This window comes from Hyperoodon ampullatus (genome assembly GCF_949752795.1).
Source record: "Hyperoodon ampullatus genome assembly, chromosome: 2".
Classification (NCBI taxonomy): Eukaryota; Metazoa; Chordata; class Mammalia; order Artiodactyla; family Ziphiidae; genus Hyperoodon; species Hyperoodon ampullatus.
In genome coordinates, this window is record NC_136915.1 from 12,751,758 (window position 1) to 12,771,149 (window position 19,392).

The following is a 19,392-nucleotide window of genomic DNA, read 5'->3' on the forward strand; positions in this document are numbered from 1 at the left end:
CACCCAAACTGCAGGGAAAGACCCCCTCGTCCTTCCCGCCTCGGTCCCCGGCCCCCAGCCCGACCTCTCCCGTTCAGCCGGCACAGTGAGGAGGAGAGGGGGGATGGGGCCTACGGGAGCCCCCCAACCTTACGGGGGAGGATGGTGGCGGGTCCGGAGCCCCCGGCACACTCTAGTCGCGGAGCTCGAGCCGGAGCCCGAGCCGGAGCCCGAGCCGGAGCCCGAGCCGGAGCCCGTGCCCTCGCGGGGCGGTCTGCGCAAGGCCGGGAGCCGGGGCGGGAGGGGGCGGGCCTAGCGAGGGGCGTAAGTCCCACCTTCGGGGGCGGTGCCTGGCGCTGGGGAGTGTCAGGAAGAGGAAGAGCGCGGCCAGACGCGGCACGGGCGCGCGACTAGGAGGGTCCGGGGGCGAGCGCCGCGCGGGCCACCATGGCCACGGACGAGCTGGCCAGCAAGCTGAGCCGGCGGCTGCAGATGGAGGGCGAGGGCGGCGTCGAGGCCCCGGAGCAGCCCGGGCTGAACGGGGCGGCGGCGGCGGCGGGGGCGCCCGACGAGGCGGCCGAGGCGCTGGGCAGCGCGGACGAAGAGCTGAGCGCCAAGCTGCTGCGGCGCGCCGACCTCAACCAGGGCATCGGCGAGCCCCAGTCGCCCAGCCGCCGCGTCTTCAACCCCTACACCGAGTTCAAGGAGTTCTCCAGGAAGCAGATCAAGGACATGGAGAAGATGTTCAAGCAGTGAGTGCCCGCCCGACACGGTTCCCCACCCACCCCGAGAGCCGGCCTCGGCTCCCGAGCCCCCGAACCCTGGACCCCGCGCCGTCCCGGGACCCGTGCGGCCAGCCGAGCTCCCCGATCCCTGACACACCGGGGGCGGGGACCCCGGGCCCCTTCCAGATAATCACGAGGCTTCGGGACCTCCTCCCTACCACGCATGTGGGTCTGGGGAACCCCGCGGCCCCTGGCGCGCGACCCCTCCTCACGGTGACGCTGCCCCCGATACACCGCACGCGCGCACGCGGAGCGGGGGACCCCGCGGCTCCTTCTAGATAAGCACAGGGGTCTGGAGGGCCCGCTTCTCTGGCCTTGTTAGTGATGCTTCTCCACAAGCGCGCACACCGAGGTTGAGGACCCCGTGGCCCCCTTTCCCCCTCCTCAGCTACTTGAATTCCCAACCGCCCCCCCAAACACGGGTCTAAAACACCCACCGCACCCTCCAGCGCCTCAACAAAGGTGACCATTCCTTTTACTGGGGTCCTTTCATTTACTCTGCTTATCTCAGATCCCTCTCAACGTGGGTTCTGGGCCGAGACCCCTCCCCCGCATCCCCTCCACTTATTCAGCATCTGCCAGCAAACTGTGTCAAAGACCCTTCGGCCCCTCCCACCTCTACCCTCATCCACTCCGTTAGCCAGGACCCCAACCCTTGACCCTCAGGTGATCTCCCCAGGGAGGGACCCCTTCCTCCCCGCCCCCGACTCGGCAGGTATGTACACCTCCCCCCGCCGCCCCCCGCCCCGAGCCACGTCCCTGCAGGGCCGAGTCCCCGCCTCCCTCCGCAGACCGCCCTCCCTCCTCTTGCCCTCGCCACCCCGCTACACCCAGCAGCTCTGCAGTCACTGCCCCCTGCTTTCTGTCAGAAAGGCCCCATCTCTCCTTGCCTCCCTTCCCCCACCGCGTGCCCCCTTTCCCTCCCCACACAGGGTCCCTGACACGCCACACCTTCCTATCTGACTTGGCTGGTAGCTCTCACCTCTACCTTTACTCCATCCTTAAATTCCATACCCCATGCCCTCAGCAGGTTGGACAGGTCCTTCCAGGCCTCTGGGCTTCCCCCTCCCCCAACAAAAAAAACTTTAAATCTCTGTGAAATGACTAGAGAGAAAGGCTTCCAGGTCCCCTTCTGGTCCATCACTGCGTTCACCCAGTTGGGATTGAGATGGTCAGCCACGCTGCCCCATCCCGAGCAGTGAGGGGGGCCTGGGGCGGGGGTGAAGGTACTCAGCCCCCCTCCCTTTGGTATTCTTCTCTGCCCACCTCCTGTTGCCCATCCCCCCTGCCCCTGGCCCCTGGAGGGGAAAACAGCCCAGGGGTGTGATCTGGAGTAGATCTGGAAGTGGATCCAAAAGGTAGAACCGTCCTGAGGCCAAGTCTCAGGTGAGGGAGTCAGGAGGTCTGGCAGCCCAAGGTTGAGAGGAAGGGGTGCTGACCCCACCTTGGCTGGGGCAGTGTGCCCGGGCCGCAAGCAGGAAGCCCGGGGCGGGCGGAGGGAGGGTTTTGCAACCCCCCAGCTTGAGAAAGGCTCTTTCCCACTGCTCACTGCTTGCTGTGGCCCTGCTTCTGCATTTGGCCCCAAAGCAGAAGAGGTTTTTGGTTCTCAGACCTGGATGGCTGGGAGCCCCATGTTTTTCCGAGGGTCAGCCTGGGGTGGAACTGGGTCCTTAATCCCACTCCAGGCCTCTGCATGGAGACCCCTGGGCCTTGAGGAGCCTGCTTCTTTGGCTCCAGGGTCTTGTCTGGGAGTTCTTCTCAAGTTTCTTCCTGATAAAAGACTGGCCCTATCAGGAGAGCAGGAGTTCCAGGATCGCAGCCTCAATAGAGGGCAGTCAGAACTTCCTTATAGACTCTGCGCCCCCCAGCCCCCCGCGTGAAGTACGAGGGAGATTATTCAAATGCGGCCACAATCCCTGCATTCTCAGTGCCGCAGGACTAAGGAGCTCCTCCATTCCTCCCAGCAGCCCCATGACATAGAACTGTCGTCACCACCATGGCGCAGTTGGGCAGTCTGGGCACAGAGCAGGTAGGTAACTTGCCAAGAATACACAGCTCAAAAATGAAGGAGTCATAATCTAAACCCAGGTCTGTGACTCCCTCCTGGGCTTCCCGTCACAGACGTCTGCCTCCACGTGGGGAAACACACCCCACCAACACCCGCTTCCGTGTGCATGGCTGATTTTCTACCACATAGACCCACCACCAGAGTCCTCCTTCTCTTAGGCTTCATCCCCTCTATGCCCGCCAAAAAAAAGAAGGAGCTGTTTGGAGAACCCAGACACACCGAATGAGCAGGGACTTGGAAGGCTGCAGCTTGGTTGGAAGGGGCGCGTGACTAGGGGAATGGTCGTGAAGCTGCATTTGCAGAGCAAGCTCACTTTTTACAGAGGCTGTTTTGGCTGTCAGTTTGACGAGGGGTACTTTGTTGAAAATTGAGGGGAGCTGAACCCCTGGAAGCCCCCTCTTGGCACCACTACTGCTCAGTGAGGTATTGGCAGGGATGAGGGGGGCAGGAAGGGGTCAGGGAGCTTCTAGGGAAGGAAGTGCCACCCGCGGGGGGCCCTGGCGTGGATGGAAGGCTGCAGATTTTGTACTCAAGGAAACAAGGCTTCACTGTGCCAGCCGAGCGCAGCCCAGCCGAGTCCCGGCTGCGAACAGCCAACAGACAGGCTCTCATGGAAGACAAAACTCGCGTTCTGCTTCTGCTGTCCAAGAGGTGCTGCAGCCTCCTGGGTCCAAGCAGGGCCCAAGGATCACAGCCAGGGCTCTGCTGGGACACTTCCACCCTGATCTGCAGCTCCCATGGCAGAGGGGAGGGGAGCCTGGCCCCCCTGGGAAGCCATCCCCCAGAGCAGAGTGCAGGAGCTGGGAGAGGGCAGAGGGAGCTGGGAGCTGGACTTGTCTTGGAGGCCAGGAGCTAGGAAGTGGGGCTTTGTCCTGGCTCTGCCACTCAATTACCTAGTCTGCCTGCCCTCTCTGGGCCTCAGTCTTCCCATCTGTAAAAGGAGCATGATGTATCTGATGATTCCCAAAGGTGATTCACCAACGACTTCCTTATTTCTGAGTCGTCCTGAACCCTCCCGGATGGCAGAACTGCCTTCCAGGGTCTTCCAGTTCATCCATTCAGTGATCATCAGCAGATACTTCCTAGGGATGGAGATGGAGAGAGAAGAGAGAGGGCCGAGGGAAGATAGACGGGCTCTCCATCATCGCTGACCTCACGCTGCTGTTAGTTTCCATCTGGGAGAGACCTCCGGGGTTGTCACCAACGCTTCTCCCCCATTTTACAGAAGAGGAAACTGAGGCCCAGGAAGGTGTAGTGACATTCACGGGGAGGTTTTCGGTGGCTGAACCAGAGCATCCTTGTCTACACAATGGGAAAAGTTGTCCCTGCTTCTGGAGGTGAGGCGGGGGGAGGTGATACACGCAGAGCTCTGGCACGGTGCCAGGCACCTGGACTCTCAGTCCTTCCTCCTCTTGCAGCCTCAGGCTGCACCCATCACCTCTAATCCGACCCTCTCCCCTCCTCTGTCTGCCCATCCGTCCAGGGCTGCTCTGGAACCCTCCAGGCAAGGGGCAGTGGTGTGGACCCAGAGGGCCTCAGGGCAGCCACCTCTGGCCTGGCAACAGCCTGCGTGGGGCTCTGCGGGGCGGTGTAAACCGAGACCTGCCAGAGAGGAAGGCAGCCATGTAATTCTGAACCTGCCGTGGAATCCGAGGAAGATGTCCTAGTTCCCTGCCCTGCCCAGCCTCGTCCCCAGCCACTTCATCTCATGACCCCTTGCGTCAGAGAAGAGGGGGGCTTCCCTCTCTTCTTCCCACCTTGCCCAACCCTCCTCTCCACCTGCTACGCCTCCCTGGTGTCGCCTCAGGCTCTTGCAGCTCACAGCAGCACCACCCCCTCGTCCTTCCTGGAGGACTGTCTGGTGCAGTGGTTAAGGGCAGGGCCTTTGGAGTCAGCCGCCCTGGGTTGGAATCCCAGCCTTGGGCCCTGGGGCAAGGCACGTAAACCCTTCTGAGCCCCGGTTCCGCACCCTGGAACAGGGAGAATAATAGAACCCACCCAGGTTATGAAGTGCCTGGCACAAAATACGTACTTTCCAAGTTCCTGTCACCACCATCCCCAGCCCTGGTGGTGGTGCCTAGCACGGAGATTGCTCCACAGAAGCCACTGGCTGACTCCACTTACCCCCCATGGAGCTGCCCGGCCTGCCAGGCTGGCAAGAACCCTCTTGCTCTGGGCCGGAGTGACGGGGACCCAGCATGAGCACCTTCTTTCCCTCCTCTGCTGAACCGACACTTTCATTGACGGCTACATATGGCTTTGATAAATAGCAAAAATGGGAAACCGAATTCACTATCACTTAATTACGTGGAAGGCAGGTGGCAGGAAAAAGGGCAGCGCACACAGCAGCCCTGGCATGACACAAATCTAGGACTCCAGCGCCCGTCTGCCACCGCCCAGCTGGGTGACTCTGGACGGGGAGCTCTGCTTCTCAGAGCCTGTTTCCCCTGGGGCTAAAGAACCTGCCTGGTAAAGTCCTGAGGATTAAGTTTTAAAAAGTCCTGGGGAATTCCCTGGAGGTCCAGTGGTTAGGACACCGCCCTTTCACTGCCGAGGGCCCACGTTCAATCCCCTAACAAGCCTGACGGTGCGGCCACAAAAAAAAAAAAAAGTCCTGAGCCTTTGTAAAGAGCCCACCATTGTGTCTGGTCTGTGGGCTATTAAAAACATAGACGATTTTGAAAAGCTTAAACTCCATTCCTCTGATCATATTTTATTAAGTTTCTGTGTGCGAGGTCCAGAGAATTAAGGGAAAAATAGAGTTCCTGCCCTCAAGAAGCTTAAAGTCTCATGGAGAGCAGTGGCATAGAGGGGTCTTTGGGGGGATAGAGAGGATGGGCCCACTGGGCTGGAAACGGCAGGTCCCATTTCTTTATTTCTATGACGAGGACTGGAAGTTCTCCCGAGGGATGCCGTGACGCCGGCCCTCCACAGCCAGCCCCCTGCCGCCACGTCCTCCTTGTTAAAGGGAGCCGCCAGGCCCAGTTGAGCCTGGTATATGATTTCAGGAACTGAACTTCATCTTCACACCAGCCCAGGGAGGTGGGTGCTGTCATTATCCCCATTTGCCAGATGAGGAAAGCAAGGCTCAAGGTTATAATAAGTGGCAGGGCCAGGATTAGAACCAGGTCTGCCTACTGGGAGCTCCCGAGGCCAAGTGAGGGCTGCGTTTAGGGGAGAGGAGGAGTCCCAGAGCCTCGGCGGGGGTGGGGGGGAGTCCTCTGGGGGTTCAGAGGTTGGGTCCTTCCCCCTGCAGCAGCCAGGAGCCTGCCTTTCTGGGGAGAAGCCCCACCCCTGGGGAGGGAGGGTTTCCTGGCCTCAGGCCTGTCCTCTGCTCTCCCACTTCCCTTCTGATTCTGAGTCACCTCTCCTTCCCGTCCCCCCAGGGACTTTTGGTTCCCTTTTGGTTTGCACCTTCCTGCCTTCTCTCCTCTGTGCCTCTGGGTTCAGGGCCTGGCTTCAGCTGTAGGAGACCCAGCCCTGCTGCCTGGGGCCCCTTCTGCAGGGCCAGCCCAGCCAGGGGCAGAGTCGCCCTGTGGCCTCAGCAGGGGCAGTCCCCACACCCTCCAGCAGCCGAGTTCCCTCTGACTGCCCAGCCGCCTGCTCCTCGGCAGACTTCTGCTTTTCAAGGTCTCTAGAGAAGCGAGGGTACCGGACCAGAAAGGTGCAGCCGGACGGAGCCGGGCCCAGGGACCCCTGAGCTGTGCGGAGACAGAGGGCCGCTGTGGCGTCTCCATTCCAGGCACTTTGCCTCTTGTTTAATCCTGTCTCGGCATCCTGGAAGATGATCATCACCCCTTTCGTAGATAAGAAGACTGGGTCTCAGAGAGGGTTCCATGACTCGAGGAGGGGAGACAGGATTTGAACTAGGGTCCTTCTGACTCCCAAGTCCCTTGCTCCCATGGGACCCGAAGAGAGCAGCATCAGCGTCACCCGGGAGCTTGTTAGAAAGCTCAGATGCTCAGGCTCCACCCCAGGCCTACTGGATCAGAATCTTCATTTTAACAAGGCTCACCGGGTGTGCGCATTAAGGTTTAAGAAGCACTGGGCCACCACAGCTGTCTCCCAGCCACGTTACTTAGTCTGGGCAGTGAGGGGAAAACAAGAGGGAAGATTAAGTTAAATAGTAAACACTGGGTTACATTAGACATTCAGTAAATGTTCTTTGCAGTCACTTTTATAATTATTATTATTATTAAGTGCAGGCAGGGAAGGAGGCGGCACAGGGGAGAGCCGGGGAGGGGAGCCCCACTGCTGAAACTACCTGTGGAGTGAGCTGCCTTCCCAGGGTGGGCTCAGCATGAGGTGCTTGAACTTGAGGTTAGGACGTCCCCAAGTCCTGACAGTGCCCAGCAATTGCCATCAGCCTAGGGGGCCCCCACTTGACCCTTGGACTTATTGGAAAGCCGTGGAGGAGGCGTGAGCACCCCCCAGCCACACACTCACCCGTATGCGCTCACACACCCTCTCCTTGGCTGACACAGGGCAACAGATCAAGTGTCAGACTCCGCAGATAGGACTGGAGGAAGTGGTGAGAGGCTGGGCTTTCCCCTCATGAGTCAGGCCGTCTGGGGGTGGGAGAGTGCAGGAACGGATGGGCACTGCCGGCCCTCACCACCGAGCCTGTGGGCGTCCACCTGCACGGGGAGGCGGACCAAGCCAACCTGCCTGTAACAGCTAGCAAGGCCAGAATTTCCCTGTTGTCCAGAACTTTCCTGCCCCAAGCGACCTGCCTTCCCATTTTGCAGAGCAAAGAGTAGAGGCCTAGGAGCCTCTGGGGCCTCCCCAGATAGGATGGAGGAAGACCAGGTCTGTGAATGCTGAGAACAAAGCCAGGTGGGCCTGGGGGCTCAGGGGTCCGTAAACACCACTCTCTCCAGCTGTCTGTCCTCCGTGGGACCCCCATGGGCAGAGGGGCCATCAGCAAAGGCCTGGGATGGGAACTAGAAGGGAGAGAATTGGGGTCCCCTATGCTCCCAAGTCAACTGTTCCCACCCTCCCCTTGTGCAGCAGGTGTGATGACTCCTCCTCATTCTGCTCTCAGACTGTACAGCACAGCTGGCGGGTGGGGAGGGTCGTGCATGAGGAGAAACTTTCTAATAGTTCCAAAGCCAAAATGTGCTGCTTTAGGTAAGCAGTGAGCTTCCCATCCTTAGAGGTATTCAAGATACCAAGCAGGAAAACTGCACTGTGTACCTGACCTTCATGAATGGCTAAATGAGGTGGCCTCCAGGATCCTTCCCAACCTGAGTTTCTTTGGTGCAGGGTCTGTAGGCATCAAGACATAGCATAGTAGTTAAAAGCACATTTTTTTCATCAGGTCAGGGTTCTGATCCCAGGTGTGCCCTTGTCAGCTATGGTCTTGGCCAAGTCACTTTCTCCCTGAGCCTCAGTCTCCTCGTCTGTAGTATGGGGATATTCATGCCTGCTTCATGGAGTTCCTGTGAGGATCTGATACAAAACACTTGGCACAGTGCCTGGCACATAGTAAGTGCCCAGCCAAGAGCAGCCACTAATGATAATATTGTTATGAAATGAGGGCAAGCCCTGCACGCTGTAGGAGCTGGCCGCTGCTCTCACCCCCTTATCTCCGGGTTATCAGAACCGGGGGAGGAGGAGCCATCAGCCGGATGGGACCTGCAGCCCAAAGGAGCAAAGTCTGCCTGGGTGGTGGCCGCTGCTCCACGTGCAAGGGCAGATGGGAGGGGATTTCGTCACCAGCGTCCGGGGCGGCAGCTGCTGAGCCCTCCCCGTGGAGAACTATTCAGGGGGAGGCTCAGGGCGAGGTGGGTAGGAATGTGGGCACAGCACCAGGTGCAGCCGCCTCCCTCCAGTGCTGGAGACGAGTGCTGAGCTCCCAGCCCAGGAGCTTTGTGGTCAGTCCTGCCAGATGGAACTGGCCCTCCCAGGCAGGCCCCAAGCCTCTCCTCTCAGCCCAGTCTCCCCCAGCCCTGCAGGCTTGAGAATCTGGGACCCTCTATGGGACCTCCTTCCCAAGAAGAAAGCAGGCAGCCAGGGAGGAAAGCTTACAACTTTGGGAATCTTGCTTTTCTCCAGCTGTGTGACCCTGGGCTGCTTGCTATCCACTCTGGGCCCCAGGTTCCCTACATGACATGAACTGGGTAGACCAGGCATCCAGGCGGATCTTGGGTACGGACTCTTTTCCTGGATCCCCTGAGCTACCTGCAACCTCAGCTCCAGCTCAGGGAGAGGGCTGAGGGAATAGAGGCTCTCCCCACTCAGGGATATATGGCTGTTTCCAAGCATCTTAGAACACCATTCTCTCCTGGGTTGCCAGTGGTCCTCCTGCTGGTGGCACAGTGAAAGTCTCCCCCGTTGTCACTTCCCTCCCTGTCAGAGGAGGAGCAAGAGAGTCATCCAGGACCGAGGCTTCTCTCTCTCTCTGCCCAGCGAGAGAACAGAAGATTCTGTCCTGCTGTCTCCTCACCTCCCCAAGTGGCGGGGTCCTCGAATCAGGCCTAACGGGGGCGGGGGAGGGAAGTAGTGGGACCTTCAGAAGGAGAAGATGCTGGAGGGACCTCTGGGCCATCGTGTCCACCCGCTGCCTCCAGGCCAGTCTACAACAAGCACTTCCTCCCCGCCATGCACCATCAGGACTGGTGCCTGAGGGAGAAATTGTATTTTTTACCATTATTATTCTCATTATCAACACCATTTTTATATTATATGTGCAAAGTACTTAACTAGTGTCTGGCACATAAAAAGTTCTCAATAGCCACTATTCTAAAGAAATTGCAGGTTTTAAGCACGTACTATGTACTAGGCATTTTACATCCACAATCTCCTTTATCTCAAATCCTAGAGGTAGATGTTACCGATAATAGTAATTTCGTAGTAGTAGTACTGTAGTTAGCGTGTAATGATTAAGTACTTATTGTGGGCCAGCCTCTGTGCTAAGAACCTACGTGGATCATCTCTTAATTCTTGCCGCAAGCCTGGGATGGGTCTCATCTCCATGATGTGAATGGTTCATAGGGTCATGTGACTTGAGCAGAGTCCCCTAGCCAGCAGGTGGCAGAGCTGGGGTTTGGACTCAGGTTAGTCTCAGCAGAGCTGCTGTGAGCACAAACCTCCAGGGTTTACCCAGGAACCTGGCTGATCCAATGACCCAGAGCCCACCCACGTCACAGCCCAGGGCACATGGTAGATGTCCACTCCCCCGGGGGTCTTGTGGGAACAACTCCCTCCAGTGTGGCCAGCCCCTGCATTGTCCCCCTGGGGGCAGGAGCCCGGAACCAGTAATTGATTGATGCTTGATTGACACAGGCAGCGGTTCACGCCGCGGTTTGAGCTGCAGCCCAGCCAGGCCTGGGAGCTGCCAGAGACCGAGATCCAGAGCCCAAGTTTCTGTCCAAGTTTGGACACTTTATCTGCACTTCCTCTGAAACTGAGCCACCCCTGGCTGCAGGAGTAACCCTTGAGCAGTAAATAAAGCTGAGGCTCAGGAGAGGCAGGTGGGGCGGTAGAGACAGTAGAGTGTGGGAATCACAGGGATGGGCGTCTGAACCCTTGGCCAGTGCCCAAGCCTCTCCAGCCCCTGTCCCCTAATCAGTCACATGGGGACATAACTCTGACCCCCCAGGATTGCTGAGCGCAGAGAAAATGCCTGGCACATAGTAGGAGCTTCATAAAAGTAACGAAGTCTCGTGATAGTGCTGGTAGCTGCAGTTTCTGGAGCCAGCACTGTGCGAAGTGCTTGTCACGTGTGAACGTACCCAGTCCTCGCAGTGACCTTACGGAAGAGTCACCATCATACCAGGGGTTCTCAGCCTTGGCTGGAGGCTCGATGGCACAGTCTCCTGGACCCCAGGCAGTCTGCTCCAGCCCTGACATGTCATCATGGGAGCCTGAGTTCAGAAAGAGGCGGGGGCTTTGTCTTCCTCAGGGACGCTGAAGAGGGGCATCCATGTGACTTGCCCCGGGAAAGACTGACTCCCTCACCTGGCCACGCTCCAGGGCTGCTCCAGTACCGGTCACTAAGGCTCATGCAGCAGCCACCCAGCCCCTTACCACTGGCAAACAAGCTCCAAAGATGGAAGGGGGGGGGGCTCCACTGTGCCCCGCACCAGGCCCCTCCAGCTCTAAGCGGAGCCTGGACCACGGGATCGTTGGCCTCCCTGACCCTCCCGAGTCCTACAACCCTCCACCACATCCTCTCGCATCTGCTTCCGCCTCAGCTGTGGCCACTGCTCCCACCCCGGACCCTTTCACCCCGTAGTGGGGGAAAAGGCCTCAGGACCCTGTGTTCCCTGCAGGGTTCCCAGAGACCTATCTTCCCTGTGCTGCATCACTTCCAACCACTGACTCACTTGCTCGTGACCTATTTTTACCCCTCACACAAATGCTCTGCTCAGCGCTCCAGGCAGACGTCTCTGTCCTGCTGGCAACCCCAGGACATGGCGGCGGGGGGGCCCAGCAAATGTGCAGGTTTATGCGCCCTACTGACGTGAGGTAGAAGCCCAGCCCCTTCCTTCACTGCTGTGTGACCTTGGGCAGGCCACTTAACCTCTCTGAGCTTCCATTATAAGAGAAGGTTATTATGAAGATGAAGTAAAATAAAGTATGGAAATTTCCCAGCACAAAGATAGATTTCAAAAAGTGGTTGCTGTCAGATGTCCATAGTCATGTGAAGCTTATGTGTAATTAGAGATGGGGGAAGGGAATTGGGAAGCCCTGCAGAGGCCACAGGAATGAGATGTGTGTTTGTGTAGGAACTCCAAGTCTCCAGGAAGTTTCTGGAACTCAGCCCCTGTGTGTCATATTGCTGTCACCAGCGCTGCCACCCAGCCATCTTGAGGCCTCGGGGACTGCACAAGTTTCTTTAGGCTCAGAAGGCCCATTTGGCCAGTGCTGAGATGACTCTCCCCAGCCCACCAGGAGACAGTCAGGGCGGTTGCTTGGTTCGCCTGATAAGAGGCCTGGCTGGGCCGTGGGAACAGCACCCACATCTGCCATGCTGTGTGCTCCCGGCACGAGCAGCACCTCCACAGCTAGGGGACGGGCCTGGAGCCCAGCTCTGACCCAAGCTCGTACCACAAGGAAGCCAGCCGAGCGAGACGTTTAGACCCTGCCCCTCACCCTGTCCTTCTCTCTGCCAGGCTGTTGGCGGTAGGAAAAAGAGAACTGAAATGTGCAGGGCAGAGGCACGGTCATCACGTAATCACTGTTCCAGGTCTTTCCAGCCACCCAGCTGGATCCCTGCCGCTCGCTGCAGGCACCCTGCACAACTTGTTTCCAGAACACACCCCAGGCCACCTTCCAGAAAACCAGAAGTGGCCCCTCCCTCCTGTGACCTCTGGCCCTACCCTGAGACATGTGGTACCTTCTGCTTCCCTCCTGGGTGGGCACAGGGAGAGGGGGAGAGATGGAGCCAAGATGTCCCTCGAGTGCCTGTGGAGGTACCTGGAGATGCTCAGTGAGTTCTAACGTCAGGGCCTACCGTCGCAATCCTCACCCCCATGATATTGTAAATTCTCCCGCCCTGCTTGTTCACATCTCATTCAGTAGAGAGGGGCTGTGGTTTCCGCTTCCTTGTGTAGCAGGTAAATTTGGCCAAAAGTTAGTACTGTTCAACATGTAGGAGGCTGCCAGGTCACGTGGTGAGCTCTCCATCATCAGAGGTAACCAAGCAGTAGCTGGGCCTCGAATCGGGAGTCCACCTGGGCCGAGGTCCTCTCCAGCTGTGATAAGATGACGTGTTGGTGGGAGGCACCTTTTGAGCCCCCGGGCTCCTTGTACTCTGGCTTATGACCACTCTGGTCAGGTATGAGGTGGCAGGATGTCCTTAGGCCTCTCTCTTTGCGCTCACAGGTACGATGCCGGCCGGGATGGCTTCATCGACCTGATGGAGCTAAAGCTCATGATGGAGAAACTTGGAGCCCCCCAGACCCACCTGGGCCTGAAAAACATGATCAAGGAGGTGGATGAGGACTTTGACAGCAAGCTCAGCTTCCGAGAGGTGAGCCCCACTCCCCGTGGGGGGCAACACTGGGGGGTGGGGAGAAACTAACCCCTCTTTGTCACTGAGCGACTTTGTCCGTGAACAGCCACTGTCGAGTGGCTGATGGTTGGCTGGGTGAGGTTTCAGCGGATCCTAGAGCAGCTACCTGGGGAGATTCTGAGATGCCTAAGTGAGAAGGAGGCACATCCATTCCTTCATGCAGTGAGCACTTATGGAGTGACTTCTGTATACCTGACCCTGTGTGGGCTGTGGGAGTACGGAGAAAGGCCCTGTGCTCTGGGGGTCCTGGCGTGTAGAGGGGGAGATGCTCGGAGAGTGAAATAACAGGATGCTGTGATTCAGGAGAAGAGGGGACGGATGGAGGAGGGACATGCACCGCGGGTCCGAGAGGAGCCGGGCGGGCGCTGAGCTGGGTGACTTCACACTCCGAATCTCACTCGGGCCTCACTCTGAGACAGGAGCCACGAACGAGCCTGTTTGCTGGAGGAGGAAGCAGAGGCTCAAGGCCAGAGAGCAAGGGCACTGGTCCCCGGGCAGCGTAGGGTTAGACGCCAGAGGTGGCCTCTGGAGAGTCAAGGCTCAGGCTGGGCCTTGGAGAACTGGCAGGAAGCACAGAAGAGGCAGGGCGAGAGAAGGGGGAGGGGGGCGCCCGGGGGAGCCAAGTCCAGGGAGGAAGGTGCGAGCAGCACACGACGATGGTTTGGAGTCCGGACCTGGGTTCAAATCCTCCCTCCATCGCTTTCTGGTGCTGAGATTGGGGCAGGTTTTTTCTTGCCTCTGAGCCTTCCTCACTCTGTAAAATGGGTCAGTAAATGGAAGTTAGAGCGGATTGGTTTGGGGAACAGTGGAAACAAAGGTAAGAGGTAGGTTGAGGCTTTTAACAGGAGCTGAGCATGGGCAGATGGGCAGAGCAGGCTGCAGTAGCCCCAGTCCTGGGGGGGGCAGGAGACAGGTCACCTAGCCTCCCATCGTACAGATGGGCAAACCAAGGCCCAGAGAGGGAGGGACGCGGCAGCCTGTGCAGGACACAGAGCGTGGAGGACGGAGAGCCCGGACCTCCAGCTCCCAGGCCTGTGAGAACCTCCTTTCCGGGGAGGCCTGCAGCTGGCCCCGGGTGTGGGCAGGCCCTGGCCCCTTTCCCTCTCTCCCTGACAGCATCAGTGTTCTGTTCTCCCTGCTGCAGTTCCTCCTGATTTTCCGCAAGGCAGCGGCTGGGGAGCTGCAGGAGGACAGCGGGCTGCACGTGCTGGCCCGCCTCTCCGAGATCGATGTGTCCACCGAGGGCGTCAAGGGGGCCAAGAGCTTCTTCGAGGCTAAGGTAAGGCATATGGGAGGAGGTGTGGAGCCCAGGCTGCGGTTGCCCTGAGCCCCACTTGAGGACAGGTGTGGCCGGGGTACTCCGGGACCCGGAGTTAGCTCAGGGGTCAGCACGTCCCCCTCCTGTCCCTGCTGAGACCGCAGACAGGAGGTGGGGAGTTGACACCCCTCCGGGGTCGGTCAGGGCCCACGGCGCTCCTGGCGTCTGTCCCCTCCCGTCCAGCCTGTGATCCTTTCCAGCTTCTCTTTCTCTCCCTGCCCCAGAGGTGGGGGAGGGAGGGGTGTGCACTCTTGAAGAGGTGACAGGGAACCCTTTGAGCTGCCCCAGCCCTGTACCCGGAGCCACTACCCGCAAAGGACTGGGCCTTAAAGAGTGGGCCCGGGAGACAGGAAGCAGGCCCAGAAACACAGCACTGGCTCCCGGGGCCTCTCGGAGACACTAGCCCCGCCAGCCCCAGCCGGGAGGGACTATGATGGGCCCCAGAGGCCGCCGCCGTGCACAGTACCCTCCCCTTTCAGCACACGCTCAGATGCAGGGGACAAGTATGGTTCCTGGATCCTGCCCTCCCCGGGCCCCGGGGCCCCTGCCTGTTCTTGCCTCTCCCCCTCCCCGTGTTAGCTAAGAACATTCCTTCTGAAGGCCTCCTCCCACCTCCCTCTGGGCTTCTAGGGTTGATGGGGATGTTTCCGGGTTCATCAGGGAGACCAGGTGTGCGTCTGGGCTTCCCAGGACAGGGGACAGGATAAGAATAGCAGCTTCGGAAGCTCACATTTCCAGGACCCGTGCTCTGCAGCAGCTACTGAATACGTCTTCTCTCTTTCACTCTCTTTCAATCCTCCCAACATATCCATGAGGTCAGAGTTACTGAGCGCCAGGCTCTAAGTGGAAGAACTGAGGCTCAGAGAGGTGACTGAAGTGCCTGGCCCAGGACCAGGCTAGTGGGAGGCAGAGCTGTGTGTGCACAGGGGAGGGGGACAGCGGGACCAGAAGAGACCCCGGAGAGAGCCCCCTCTGGGCCCTGAGCCACTTCCCCCCCAACCCCACCCCCGGTCCAGGCCATGAACGTGTCCAGCCGCTTCGAGGAGGAGATCAAGGCAGAGCAGGAGGAGAGGAAGAAGCAGGCGGAGGAGATGAAGCAGCGGAAGGCGGCCTTCAAGGAGCTGCAGTCCACCTTCAAGTAGCGAGGCTGCGACCCACCGCCTGGCCCTGGCCCCGGCCCCGGCGCCCAGTCCCGCGGGCGAGGGTGGTGAGGGCCGGCAGACCGCAGGCCAAGCCTGATCCTCGGCTCTGTCTGAAGGGACCATGCTAAAAAGCTACACGTGTCTGTGAACAAGCCGGCTGAGGGGTCTCCCAGAGCGGCCCGCTCCCTTCCGCTGTCCCTGAGGCCCTGACACCAGCCGCCTCCCGGCCTGGCCCAGCCCTCCCTGGCCAGTCCTGCACCTCTCGCCTCCTGGCCGCCCACTGCCTGCTGCAGCCGCTCCTGCTTCCGGCTCTAGGGCTCTCCCTGCCGGTGGGCTGCCTGCACACACACTCCTCTCCCTGTGCCTCTCCCTTTCCACCTCCTCCTGTACCCCCGCAGAGACCCCGCCCTTAACCCACAGGCTGCACTGCCCCTGGGGCCCTCGAGCGCCCCCCCTTGATCGGGGGAGCGACAGGTGGCAAGAATCGTGGCCGGCCCCATAGCGCTGATTGGTGGCACCCGGGCTCCCCATCACCAGCACCTGTTCCTCTGGCCCTGCCTCCTCTCTCTGCTGGAATCAAGGGGGGGGGGGGCTTCTATCTTGGGGAAGGGACCCAGGCCCCTGGCACCCCATGCTGGCAGGGAGACCCCAGCTCTCTGGGGCCCAGCCAGGCAGGGTGAGGGGGCAGCTGTGCCAATCTACCTCACGGGCCCACACTCTGCCGGCCATGCCACGGATTGTGGGCAGGGAAGGCTCTGGGGGCAGAAACACCAGTCCCTGGTCGTCGTCGTCCCCCCCACACACACCTCTTTCCCTGGCCCAGAACAGCCTGAGGGTCTCTGGAGAGAGGAGGGTGGGGAAGAGGGATTGGCCCCTTCATAGGGAAGGAAACCAGCACGTCTCCATTCTCCAGGAGGCGTCCAAGAAGTGCTTTAAGTGGTTTGCACGGACCAGGTGGTGGGGAGCAGGGGGCCTGGCTTGGCTCTTTCACGCCATCCTTCCCCAAGTGACGTTCACCGCCTTGTCACCAGCAACGGGACCTGTCCTGTCACACCCACCCCCTGAGGGAGCATGGGGACCCCAGCCCTCCCCATGCCCATCCCCAGATGGGCCGTGGCCAAGCCTGTGCCACCTGCCCGGCCCTACGCGGCTCCCGATGTGCTCGCTCATGTGTGCGTGTCTGTGTGTACGTGCGTCTGTGTCCATTACTGTGTCGTGAAGCTGTGCCCGTCCTCCAGTCCAAACAAGTGCATGGCCACTGAGGCCACAGTTATGCAACTTTCAGTGTGTGTTGTGACAGCGTCACTGCTTTTTAAACTCGGTAACTCTTTATTTTAGTAAAATGCCCCAAGAGTCCACAAAACTCCTATTGGACTTGCAGAGTTGGACTTGCAGAGGTTTTATTTTTTTGGCCTTAGAATCTGCAGGAATTAGGAGGTACTGACCCCAGTGCAGCAGCCTTGGCCCTGGATTGCGTTTGCCTTAGCGGATATGTTTATACAGATGAATATAAAAAGTTCTTTTTCTTTTGGCTTATTGCTTTTTTTTTCTCTCTTCCCTTCTCACCAAAAAAGACAAAAGAAAAAAAAAAAAGGCTACTTCTTCATTCGGTGGTACGATTATTTTTTTTAACTAAAATAAGATAAAATTCTATATTCTTACGTGTGTGTGGTTCTTGTTGGGGTGGGAGGGGGAGGGGCTGGGAAAGGAGCAGACAGGATGAGGTCACCTGGGTGCTGGGACAGCACTGGCTCAGGTGGCTCCCATGTCATTTCAGAAGCCAGGGAGAAGAGGGACTCTTCCTCATGGGAGGTTGAGTTTGATGCTCACCTGCTGTCACCAGGGGCTAGTCTAAGCTCTTTATATATAACAACTCATTTCATCCGCACAGCCAGCCCAGGAGGGGGCTGGGGGTGCTGTGTTATTCCCAGATAAGAACAGAGAGACCCAGAAAGTCTCCCAGAGGCACCCAGGCAAGCGGGGCAGCTCCAGGCTGCTCGGTCCACAGCTCGTGCCCCTACCCATCCAGCTGCCCTGCCTGGCAAGTTCATTCAGAGGAGGACATGCACCAGGGGTGGCGCCGAGGCCACAGGGATTCTGGATCGAGGCACCCTAGAGCCCCCCAAGACTCTGCCGCACTCAGAGACACCCCAAGCCTCCCCCGCAGATGGGTGGTTGGATGAAAGGCAAAGAGCCAGGTGATCCCTGTGTAGCTTTGGACAGATCAGGCTCCTGCTGGGTCTCAGTCACCCCATCCGTTCAATGAGAGGGTCTCAAAGTCTTCCCAACCCTTTGGTTTCCCGGTAGGGTGTCCCCTGTCTGTCGAGTGCAACCTGAGTTGGGGGTGCAAGAGTTTGAGATTAGGCTGGGCATCGCTGCCCCTGGGTGGACATGGGTGGTATGACAGCAGCCAAGCTGCCCTCCACCTCTGGCTTCCTCACAGGCCCTGCTTGGAGAAGGCTGCGTCCTTGAAGTGTATTTCCTGAGAAAGGTCCCTCCCACACGCCACCTGTGGCCTGAGATGCCACCATCATCAACACCGCATGTTGGGTTAAGCGTCGCCCTTCAATTGCCTTCCCAAGGGCAGAGCATCAGAGCCCCTGACATGCTAGCAAGAGGGTCTCAGAACGGAGGGACAGAGGATACTGACAGGGAAGGGCTCAAATTCAAGCCCCAGAGCCCCCGCCCAGCTGGCCCGGCGGTGGATGTGGGCCTCCAGCCCTCAGAAGGTGAGGGACACAGGCCAGCGGTCCCACGCCAGGCCCTCCATCATCATCAGATCCAGCTGAGAGGGGCCCCCGGCCTCGGCCCGCACAAGACCTCCCACTCTCAGCCCGGGCAGAGAGCACAGGAGGAATAAGGAGGCCTGAAGTGATTCAGGGACCAGGAGTGCGAAGGGGAGGCGGCGCCTCAAACCCTGCCCAGGTCCCGTGCTCTCAGTGAGCCTTCCCCCCGCCGAGTCCCGGCCCCCATCACCAAACCCCGAACCCCTCACTCAGCCCCCAAACCCTCTCTCAACACCCAGTACTTTCATCTGACTTTGAGGAGAAACGCTGCCAGCCCCCAGACCTGCCTCCTTAGTGGGTCCCACCCAAGATGTAACACTTGCCCCCCGAAAGTCCTGTCCCAGCAACTAAAAATTATGGGCCCCGGTCAGTGGCACCTGCCCTGTTTCTCAGGCTCTTACCAACAGCCTCCCTGCTTGACTCCCAACCTTGGCATTGCTTCTCCTGGCATTCCCTTTCCCTGAGCCCAGCCTCTGCCAAGTCACCCCTGGTTATTTTTCCAGCACAGCCTGGCCCTGAATGGCTGGGGGACATTAGGTGCCCAAATCCTGGGAGGCCCTGCTCCAGGCCCTGGAATACACGCGCTTCAGCGGGATAAGGATGGGGGTGTCTGGCATCGTCACAGTCTCAAGTCCTCATGTTCGTTTTGGACATGGAAGCTGCAGAGAAGCCACCCTTTCCCACCTGCCCCCTATCAAGATCCCACCCAGAACTAACCTCTTCCTGTTTGGGGCTCCCGGCTCTTGGCCCAGAACACTCCAAGGAACACTTATCACCCTGCCAGGCAGGGAGGTCCAGCGGTGCTGAACAGGGTCTTATCCTCTCTGTGGCCCCAGCCCCAGCACAGCGCCTACGCAGCGGAGCTGCTCAGCGAGTCTGGGAAGAATGAAGGAATGGAGGGCTTCTGTGTACCTGGTAAGTCAGTGCCTCACAGTCTGGGCAGGCAAGGGTCACAGCTTTAAGTTAACCCAACACCAAGGCCCCTGCCCTCCACTCACAGCAATCCACTCCCCCAGGGCGCCCTTCTGCAGTTATTCCCAAGTCCTCCCGGGCTGCTTCTTCAATCTTGGTGGCCAGAAAATCAGGTCAGCCAGCCGAGTGTCACCACCATAACTTTAGGCATTTTGAGCCCCTGGAGTGATGGCGTCCTCTGGCCGATGGCTCCCTGCACCAGGGCCAGGTCAGGAGGGGCTGGCACTAGCCGTGCGCACGCCCAGCAGCAGCTCCCACCTCTGCCCAGTTGCTCCCAGTGACAGCACAGTTTTCTCCCTGGCTGCCCCAGGGTACAGCTAA

At 59.1% G+C, this 19,392-nt stretch overlaps 1 protein-coding gene across 1 annotated transcript; it reads left to right on the forward strand.

The window, feature by feature from the left end:
* Positions 1 to 414: 414 nt before the first annotated feature.
* Positions 415 to 19,392, forward strand: EFHD2 (EF-hand domain family member D2; the record flags this gene model as incomplete). Its single annotated transcript, XM_079719932.1, has 7 exons — positions 415 to 731; positions 12,664 to 12,811; positions 13,998 to 14,132; positions 15,188 to 15,309; positions 16,420 to 16,483; positions 18,936 to 19,014; positions 19,274 to 19,392. The coding sequence occupies exons 1-7, from the start codon at positions 427 to 429 to the stop codon at positions 19,390 to 19,392; spliced, it is 972 nt and encodes a 323-aa protein (XP_079576058.1). The 5' UTR covers positions 415 to 426.